General features: G+C 37.1%; 1 protein-coding gene across 2 annotated transcripts in view; it reads right to left on the bottom strand.

Moving 5' to 3' along the window:
- Positions 1–278: 278 nt before the first annotated feature.
- Positions 279–10,940, bottom strand: part of UBE3C (ubiquitin protein ligase E3C) — a 66,355-nt gene continuing 55,693 nt past the window's right edge. For both annotated transcript variants that reach the window (NM_001030967.2, XM_015281334.4), the window contains exons 20-23: positions 7,445–7,633; positions 7,278–7,344; positions 6,531–6,661; positions 279–3,952 (exon numbers count right to left, since the gene is read on the bottom strand). In NM_001030967.2, the coding sequence (NP_001026138.2) occupies positions 3,782–3,952; positions 6,531–6,661; positions 7,278–7,344; positions 7,445–7,633 (558 nt within the window). In that variant the 3' untranslated portion in view covers positions 279–3,781. The remainder of the gene's footprint in view (positions 3,953–6,530; positions 6,662–7,277; positions 7,345–7,444; positions 7,634–10,940) is intronic.

Raw genomic sequence — 10,940 nt, 5'->3', positions numbered from 1 at the left:
AGAACAGCGGACAGTTCTTCAAAGAGTATCAGTGCTCTCAAGTGCACTGCTGGAAGGATGTACTGGGTCAAAGCTAAGCCTTATGGTTGAGGCTGGGCTCACAGTGGGAACTCCAGAGTCTGACAACTGAAGTTGCACATCATCACGAAGCTGCGGTAACTTTGAGACCAACTAAGAGTCTGTATCAGCACCCCTGTTGTAAGCTGTGGAACACTATCAAACTTGAGCCACAGAACTCCAAATGTATCACAAAATGAAAGAAGAGTGTTTCTGCAAAGTTTCAAGAAAACTCAAATTATTTTATTCACAAAAGCAGAAGTCAATAAAAATATAGATATCCTGATCAGTTTTACAGACCATGTTCGTTTCTCCTTTACTGACAGGCAAAGCAACATGGAAAAAAAAATAGTAACAAGCATTTACATCACAAACCATTATTAACACAGACTCATGTATATGAGCAAATAGGTTTTCAAGTTTTTGCATATAAATACAAAAAAAAAAAAATACAGTTCCAACAAAACACTCCAAGAAAAACAGCTCATTTTTTCTTGTTTCTGTGCTGCATCGTTTTTTAAGTGGTGGAAAGAGTATGTGCTGCATTATTGGCATTTAACAAATTGCTTCTGGCTTAAACTGCAATTTAAACATGAGCTCACTGCACGGCTTGAAGTCTTTTCTTTGATTTCCAAGCCCCCCTGTAGATCAGTTAGGATGTTCCTATTACATTATTCAACCGATGCCCAAAACCCCCCATCCACACTGCTACTGATAGCATCAAGCAGCTCATTTTACTTCCAATATGGAGCACCCCACAGAAAACTAACCAAAGACGTCCTTGTTCAAACTCTTATCAGCTCAGTGTTCACTTGTGAAGCCGGAGACAAATCTCTCCTTGTAGATAGAAATTTTCCCTAGAAATAAAAGAGTTGCAAGCTGCAAAACGTATGTAAGCATGGCTTCTTGGGACAATGGAAATTAACTGTGATAACTAACAAGGCAGGCAGTTTCTGTAGGGCTTTAATATCCAGCAAGCAGGACTAAACTTACATCCAGAAAAATTCTCACCAAGAGACAAAGATCAAGTGCTAAATTAATTCTTTCGTTTCTCTTTTATTCCTTTTAACTGTGGAGAGACAAAGAATTTGTACTCTTCCCATCATAAAGATGGATTTAATTTCTTTTTTTTAAGCCTGTTTGTAAAGTTTATTTGAAAAGGCTAAAAGAAAATGCTGCCATTTTCCAAAAAGCAAGAACTGAACCAGGAGGAAAACACACAGAACTACTGAAACTGGCTGTACGGAAGGGCTGTCCTGCACAGATAGCAACTCCAAGACTGCAATTGGGACAGCCGATCTGATGATCAAAAACTACAGTAATGTTCCAGGTGAGCTGCAGGCAAAGTGCTTTCTGTCTCTGCCTACCTAAACTCCATAAGCATCCCAACTGGGAAGAAGTTTGCACTTGTTTTAAAAAAACAGAAAATCCATTTTCGTATATAAACAATTGTTGCCATGGGAGAGCTACAGGAGATCATTTAAACCACTTAGCTCATCAGGACGTGCCTAACTACACTCACATTAGTTCTCATCCTTTCCTCTCCTATCCCTTAAAATATTCAGCAATAAAGCATGGAAAAGCAGGATCTCACACTTCATCTTGTCCATATCATAAACAGTTGACAGAACTGAAAAACTTGTTGCCAACAGAAAGCCCTACCCTCTTCTTACAGCAGTCTGAGTACTTCTTCCTCCAGCCTACCCCATGTGTGGAGCTCGCAGTAACAGAGCAGCACGCACTGCCTCCTCTCACAGAAGCTGAAAGCATTCAACACCAGTCATGATTGCACGGCGTGACTTCAAAACGGTATTTGAATAGGACTATCTTTTTATTGTTATTTTTTTTTTACAAAATAAAGATACAACACTACCAAAAGAATGAAATTGAAAAATAATTTCAAAATATTTAAAGCATTAGGTTATAAAATAAATAATGCTTTCAAGAAGCGTTCATGTTTTGCAATTAAGAGGAGGCAGCCCCACTACTACCCATTTCTTTTTCAACTTCTTTACAAGTTTCATAATTTACGTAGAAAAAATATACATGAAAAGAATTCTGGGGTAAAGTATAGGTTGGTTATGTATTATTTAATATAAATAAAAAGCCTAAAGCAAAACCAAAAAGAAAAACAATTACTTTATTTCTGTACATCAAGACTACAAACAGCATTTTAACACTCCATTTTTTTTACCCAACTTAAGAAATTATACATTTTTATATGGTTACCAGTAAACATCTTAAAACCACATTTAAAAGGATATTGCTGGTTACTGCTTTTTAAATACGAAATCCAACAGTTTTCAGTAACAGCAATTTTTTTTTTTTTGCATAAGAGATGAATATAAAACTGATTGTAAATTTTGATGATTTAAAATATAAAACTAAAGTTCAGGTGGATGCACTTATTAATCTTACAGTTTCAACTATAATTCCTTTTTCAAACTGACTGCAGTTCCCATACAAACACCCAGTGCCTACTACCAGAATCACAGAACCATAGGGATGGAAGGGACCTCTGGAGATCACCCAAGTCCAACCCCACCACTAAAGCAGGTTCCCTACAGTAGGTTACAAGTAGGTCAGAGGATCAGTTCCTTCCACGTGAAACCCAGTTAGTCACAGAAATTAAGTTACACGAAGCAGCATATTCCCACCTCCTTCTCTTAGCAGAAGTACTGCAGGCAAACGGATGCGAAAGCTGTCTAATCACACAAAGTAATGAATTTGACTAGCAAATACAGCACAGATAGGGTATTTAGGATGGAAAAAAAAAATGATAGGCGAAAGGAATGTGAACACCACAGGCTTCGAATATAAAAGAAAGCCTGATAACTTTGGTTTAAATAATTTTAATAGTTGTTACATGTGTATTTTTCTGAAGTGATGACTTTTGCATGTACTGTGTATGCAACAGGAGGCTGATACATTAAAAAACTGTACAGGCACAAAAGACAAAAAACAGAACAGAGAAAACGTGGATAGTCATATCAGTTTATGACAGTGTTCAAGTGATAATGACGCCGCCAAAGGTTGAACTCAAAATAAGCATGCGAATCTGATTTCTTCAAGGTATTTCAGAAAGCACAAATAAAATATTATAAACATTTTATCTCAGTGCCTACCATCTTAAGGGAAGATAGTATCAAACAAAATCAGTTATGTCTTAATTGTGACAACTATGTTTTGTAAACAATTCTACAGCATAAGTGAAGATGTTAGGTTATCAGTAATGAACGTTTTTGTCCTCTCAGTTGTGGGATATCTGCAAACATCTGCTTCACTTTCATCTAAAAGACTACTCACAGGATGTCAGCCTCATCTCATCCCAACGTGCTGTATGGTACACAGCCTTAATGCCAGTTTGTGATTTTTTTCTCATGTTTGAACAGCACAAAGCCAAAGCTTCGTCTTTGGTTAGTTTCACTGAGACGCCACTGGTTTTTACATGTGCTCTTTCTTCCCATGAACACAGAGAACAACCGCACTGCAAACAGCATTCGGTATTTTGAATCATCAAGCACTGTCAATGTAATATTAATTAATGAAAGCTAACTAACAGATTGTGTTTAAAAATGAAACCTATTTGAGGGCATCTGATAAGACATAAGAGCTGCAGAAATTTACACAGAACTCCCTCAAAACTGTGTGGATACAGGTGCTGCTTATAGAGTAGGCACTGGTTCGTTCCTCTGCAGATTATCCAAACAAGCATCAGCTCAACTCAGCTTAGTTCAAATCCAGCAGCACATTCAATGGCATATAGAAGCTTGCTCCGCATAAGATTTTCATCATAAAACTCAGGAAGCTTCAGCAAGTTCATGCAGGTACTGGCAGTAGGTAGCCTGTCTAAATCAGATCCTCCATTGTGAATGCAAAATGCAGGATATAACTCCTGGAAAATGCAAGAATAAAAAAAAAACATAAGAAATGAATACATGCCCAAAGCTAACCCGTAACAGCTGCCATAGTTTTCTAGGAAATAAATCATTAGATTAAAGACTGTCACAATGACATATTCAAATAGCATTTTCTTTCATTCCTGATGACCCCAAAAGCCCTCTTGAATTGGGTAGTGCCTCCCCCTAATGAATTTTGATGGGGATAAGATAACTAGCAGAACACAAAGCCATTTATCTAGTTCTAAGGAAAAACAGTAATTTGTTTTTGTCCACACACTGTTCTGCAAATGTGACACCACAAAACAGTGAAATATGAAGTGGAAAACATAAAGCAGCATGCAGAAAATCCTAGTTGTACTTGAGAGAAACAAAGGATCAAGAATCTCAGACTCTTCTTACAACGCCTACCAAAAGCATATAGATCCTATTTGTTCTGTAGGAACAGGAAAACGATGGGTTCCCATCACACTGAAGTTTTCTGAAATGCCTGCTGGGCGTAGGGAACTAGTGACCACTCGCAAGAACAGAGCTAAGTGGAAAAGGATGTTCTGTCGTGTTTGAATGATGTCATGGTTGTCATTGTACAATGACATCATATCGTCTGTGGATTACTCTTTTTTTCTTCCCAGGCAGGGGAGACATGTTCCAGGACGCACGAAAATCTCAATAAATGAAATTTTGCTCTAGCTAATGAAGCAACATGCTATGCCAGTTACAACACTCTTCTGGTTGAGTTTAAAAGCATTCCAGTTTTACCAGTAAATATTACATGAGCGTTTACTTGTCATTTCAGAGCGATGCACTGAGGAGAAAGAGGATGAATGAGTGACCAGACTACAAAGAAAGTTGTATTACCACACCAGCTCCTTTCTCTGACATCCAAACCAACAAAACCCACCAAACTCCTAATCAAATAAACAACCCTTGCTCAAACATACCCTTGCCATGTTCCAAAACATCGTTCTGTTGGCATACTCCAGGTATACCAAATAAATTCTTCAAGCAGATGAGGACTTTGTTTTACTTCTACCCCCCAAAATATGACCATTTTCTTTGTTAAATTCAATTATCTGATACTACACATGACTCAAGTTAAAGGCCTTTCTTGCTCTAAAGGGATTTCTGTCTGAACTAATCTTTCAATAAGCCTAAAATTTATTAATTTCAAGGCAAGCAGAACTAATGACTTGAGTAGTCCTGTTCATGTGCAAGATTACACAAGTGTTTACGCTTGTGTAGACTACAACTCTCAATCAAGCAGTAATATATATTCTTCGAATGAAGAACTAAACTTTATTTACAGAAATTATACTGTTTATTCATACAGTGATTACACAATCATCCAGCTGTTAATGGGGTGAAACAGATGTGCACAATGACAGGACACTGTAATGATACAAATTTGTCAAATCCTGATTATTTTTGTGATATGATTAAACCATGGGTCTGAAGAACAGACTTTTGTCCCTTGTATATAATTCTGTATATAACATTTTGTTTCAATAAATAAGATTCCTTTCTTCCCAGAAAGACTATAGCAAGAAAGATATCCTGGCAACAAAGCATTCATTTGATCAAATGCTTGCCTAAGGTAGAACACTTCTGATGTTAGAAACTGAAAAAACCAGCCCAGCTCCAAAGGCAGAAGGTCAATGAGCTTCTAAGCTAAATTATTGTTCAAATGGAGGCTTAAAAGGAGTATTTCATGGCTAGAATGCTGCGTTTTTAGTGTTCCTTTCAAAATGCTAATTGAATTCCTCTATTTTACCTTTAAAAATGGAAAAATGAAGTTCTAAATTGAAATGTCACGCCAAGGGCACCATTTTTTGCATAATTAAATATTGCACAGCAGGAAACTGCAATAGTTTGGAAGTGAAAAGTATCATCCATTTATTATGTGACCTGGCTTGAACTTAACAATTTTCAACCATGCTTTAATGATTTTTTTTTTTGTCAGTAACAATTACATTTATTAAACTTATTAAACTTTAATTAGTGCTAGCAAATGTTATTCTGAGTCTAGCAGTGAGAGTTCCAAATTTTTAAATGATGCAAAGCTAGGCTGCGCTGTGTTTAAGCTATGAATGTCAAGACATCCCCTACTCTGGTTTGTCTAGTCTGGAGGGGAGAAAGCTGAGAGGTGATGACCTCATTGCTCTCTACAGCTTCTGAGGGAGGGAAAGCTGTTGGATTCGATCATTCCTGAAAGTCCCTTCAAACTGAACTGTTCTATTTTACCTTAACATGCACTAACTTGAAGAAAAGTAGAAGGTTATACCTGTGTGTGTGTGTATACATACGTAAAATGCAAAGCTCTAAACATCACACTGTCACAGCTTACCAGTAGCAATCACTCATTTCCTGGTAACTCCCTGGTATGTTGGTAAAGCCATGTCAACAAAAGACTTAGATAACTCAAGTGAATAAATCATAGGATAACTCAAACGGCAAGCACTACACGAGTAATTGGCCTAACTCCTGCCCAGTGCTGCCCAGCACATCTACAGAAAAGCTCGTATTGAAAGCTGTAATGCTCAGAGAAACTGGCTAAGAAGTCAGGATGACACATACCTTAAACCCCAAAAGAGGTGGCCGAGAGCAGCTCGTTACAAACTTGAGTAGTTTGCGTTTCTCCTCATCAGTGAACCTTTCTACAACTCTCCAGAATGTTTTTATTACAGGATGGTCTGCTGCATAGCCACCTATAAAGAGATTTAAATGATTTACAGATAGAACAGTTTTATGCAGGAAATAAACTCTTCAGAAAACCTACCAACAATTCTGAAAACTGCAGAAAATCTGAACACCTCAAGGTTTACAATGCTAACCCTGTCATTTAAAGATATCTTTGATCACTGCATTTCTAGTGTCTCATTCATTGCTTATCCATGGCTGCTCTCTCTTTCAGCTTCTTGACTACTAAGAAAACTAACAGTTTGAGTTGTTATATTTATGGTAAATTCAGAAAAGAATGAAGACACCTTACATTTTTTTCCACAAGGAAAAAGCATGAATTCTCTCTTTGGGCCGTCTGAGAAATAAATGACCAAGTCATTTGCAGACTTACATTCAGGGCAACCAGACACAATCTCTGACTAACACTCATTTAGAAAAGGAATTACACATCCTCTACTTATAATTATTTATATGCAAGCATACAAAAAAATAAACTGAACATTTGTCTCATGGCATTGATTAAATCAGACCCTACAACCTTATTTAAAAAAAAAAAACTAGCATAAGCAGCAAATTGACTTATGCCTTATCAGACATAACAGATTTTATTTATTTTTTTTAGCTCAAGTAAAACATACACACCTGAATAGTTTGTGAAAGATTTAAGGTCATCCAAACTAATAGGAACCTGGGCACCAGAGATCAAAACCTAACAGCGAAGGAAATCAGACAATTGTATTAGAGGCAAAAAAAAAAAAATCAACATTTGCAATTTAAAGCACGTTCTCTGCAGTTTAAAGCAGCAGTACCTGTATTTCCTGTTGATCAAACATTCGTAGCCATTCCAGATTCACAACATTGGCCAATCCCTGACGGAAAGCCAGGCAGTGCTGTCGGATCTGTTTGTTTAGCCTGTAGTCTGCCACCAGGTGGATGTATGCAATTCGGTTAGCGCTGGTCACAGGAATGTCTTTTCCACCCGGCTTCAGCTCAACCACCTGTAAACACAGCTAGGCTTCATCACCTTGATAAGCTTTAATTCCATGTAACTGGAAAACTGAACAGCAAAGCACTCTAGTACGTGATTTGTGTCTTTAAAATTTACTAGAATATATTCCAGAATATTCACCCCCCCCAAAAAACGAGTTATAGAGGCAGACAGTTTCTGTTTACTCGTGACAGCAAGTTGTGTGGCTTTGAGCCTCCAGACCTAGGAATGAAGCAGCAAATGCAGCTTCATGCAACTGCCAACCATCAGCTTCACTGACAGTAGAATAGTAGGTGCCCTGAATAAGCACTGCACTCACACAAGGCAGTTTCCTTCCCTCTGAATTAGGAAAGCTCTGCTTGATGGGTTGTGCTTTTCTGGTTAACTGTTGGTGGTAGTGAATGCTGCAGCATCACATCATGGCAAAAGCAGTGTCTGCTGAGCCAAAATTAGGATTCTAATTTACAGAATGCTAAGCATTCACAATTCCTCCTGTTGAAAAGACAAGTTATATGTATGTATTCAGTACTTTCAACAAAAACAAATGAACCCTAAGACTTGTTATTCTGCTGAGAAACACAGCTTTCATCTCGCATGCACGCAGATGCCTTAGCACGGAAAAAAGTAACGGAGAAAAACAAAGGAAAACAAACATACTGTAATTGCATTTAGACATAAACAGTAATTGTTATCAAAATGCCAATGATTTTTACGTATTCTACTCTTTACTACAGGAAGATAATTTTGCTGCATAGCAGACCAATCTAAACAGACTGTTACGAGTACTGAAAGGATTAAATAACTGAAAAGCTGCCATGCATTCACCTTTGGAACCCTTCACAAATATGCTTTCTTTTCCAACCGTCAGAGACAGGGATTTATTTTTATAACAGTGCATTTCAGTCTGGGATAATAATCCTTTCTTCAGACTACAGAGAATTAAACACAGGAATAGTTTGTCTTTCGCAACACACTACCCAGTAACACCAGCTCTTTTCGCACTAAGGAAAACACAGCTCCCCGAGCATTCACACTTGTACTGATTCACAGCCTTTAAAGGCCAAAAGAGAACATTAAGATCTGTGAATACGACCTCCCAGATAACAAAGGCCACAGAATTCTATTCAGAAATTTCTGTCTTTTATTTGATAAATCCACTGATGAGTTTAAGCACATTTTTAAGAGAGAGTCAATCCTGGTGTAGAGACTTGACTTGATGGAGAATTTACCACTTTCCTTAATAAGCCAGAACAACCTGAGTTGCAACAGGTGCTAAAAGTATCTTCCTTTCCACCTTAATCCTTCAACTGTGATTTTGTTAAACCCACAGTAAAACACCTCACCAGCATCCCCCATCACCTCTGTGTGTGGGTAGTACCAACTGTGTTTAAGTCCGGCTCCCTACAGGATGAAGTAGTAATACAAAGGTGTAAGTTTCTCTCACAGTTTTATGTCCTGGAAACCAACCCTCACATTGTTTTGCTCCTTTTGAGTGAGTTCCCTTCAGTAAGACCCACTTGTTTTTCACAACTACAGTGCCACCTGTTCTTTTATCATTATTTCACCAACTACAATTCCACTCTCTGAAGTACATATTGAATTGGGCCACATAAGGCATACTTATATCTCCTAACTCAAACTTAAGATTATATAAACCAACAATAACAAACAGTCATCATTCCACTTCCATACAGTCATTTATGTAAAAAGATTCCTGAATTGCCTTTCTCTCTATAGTAACAAAAAGGAACTATTGGCAATTGTTTTCAGATTCATCCCAGCAGTTGGAGAACTAAAAGTTCCAACTTTCTTTGCAGTTTAGCAGATAGAGAAGAACACAGACAAATCCAAGCATATGCTTGCGTTGTAACAGTGATGTCTTCACAGTGGGTTAAAGGAAAAATGCATTCAGTGTTTAATAAAAGCTATTTTCCTATTCAATTTTAAAGTCAAGAACACCAGTTAAAGATTTCCTATTCAAAAAGGCCACAACAAGCTACTGTGCCTTAGTTTTATATCAGCTTGCATTTTATTTTTATCCATCCAATTTCTGCCACTAGATGGTGCAAAGCAGTAACACACAGGTACAGGATGGAAGAGAGGCTCACCAAAATGCAATCCTTGTGCCATCACCTTATTTTCTATTGTGTGGATTTAAGTTAAAATGTGTATTCCACTTCTATTTTGTTCATTATCAAAACAATGCATATTAAAAAGCAATTGAATTATACATATTATCGAGGTAAGTGTTCAGATACTTCAGACAATACCATACAACACTGAATTTTATTCCAAACTCATAGAATATGTCTTCAAAATAAAGAAAATATTAACATGGGATAGAAAAGTATCATATTTTTTAAAGTCTGCTAGAAAAGATGGCTTACTTATCTAATTTTACTTTATCTTTTTAGCAATGTGGAAAGAAGTCCTTCATTTGGCCTCTGACTCAAGGTTACAGACACCTCCAGTTACTGTTGCACATGCTTATTAGTACTTAAACTTTGAAGGCTATACATTCAACCATACGTTATTATTTATAATTGAATTATATATATTCAATTATATGCTACTGCAAATACGTGCTTCTAGAAACTGCACTCAGCTTACATTTGTATTCCTATATAGAGTTCCTATTGTATTCCTATATAGAGACCACTACAGTCTGTAAAAACAGTAAATATCTACATTCTGTATGGTTGCATTTCAAGTGAACAGTTCGGACAAGCGTCTGACATAGCTACTACTTTGAACAGTAGAATAAAACAAATACATACACATACACACAAAGAGTAACAGTAGAAAATACCATTCAGGCAGAATGAATTCAGAAGATTTACCTTCTGGCTCATTGATAATTATCTACCACGCAAAGCTGCTCTGCAAAGTCTTTAGGGGCCATCAGTGGCAACTCTAATAGCAAACAAACGTAACTCTTGCACAGATGTAGTGACTGGCTTCCCAGGCTCATGGAGAATAAGGAAATACTTAAGGGAGTGAAATGCTTTATGAAAGAATAAGGGATACGTCACCTAGGCATTCTGAAGTATGAAGAACTTTTCTTTGTATCTGAGTACTTAAGACAAGTAACCTGTGTAACTTCAAAAAGCATTCATTGTTTTAAATAAAGTCAATAAATCTTACAAGCCTGTTTTTAGTATAGATGAAAATATTCCTTTCTCTTGGCCTCCAATCATTTTATTATTTTTTTTCCCCCTATCACACCACCACTGAAGTTTTTCCCCATTCCGGAAACACGTAGATAAAGGTCTTCTTTCTTTACCTGTCATCTGCCTTCCAGATGTTCAGGCAGGAGT

Source organism: Gallus gallus, chromosome 2 (genome assembly GCF_016699485.2).
Source record: "Gallus gallus isolate bGalGal1 chromosome 2, bGalGal1.mat.broiler.GRCg7b, whole genome shotgun sequence".
NCBI classification, from domain to species: Eukaryota; Metazoa; Chordata; class Aves; order Galliformes; family Phasianidae; genus Gallus; species Gallus gallus.
This window is presented reverse-complemented; position numbering and strand designations above follow the sequence as displayed.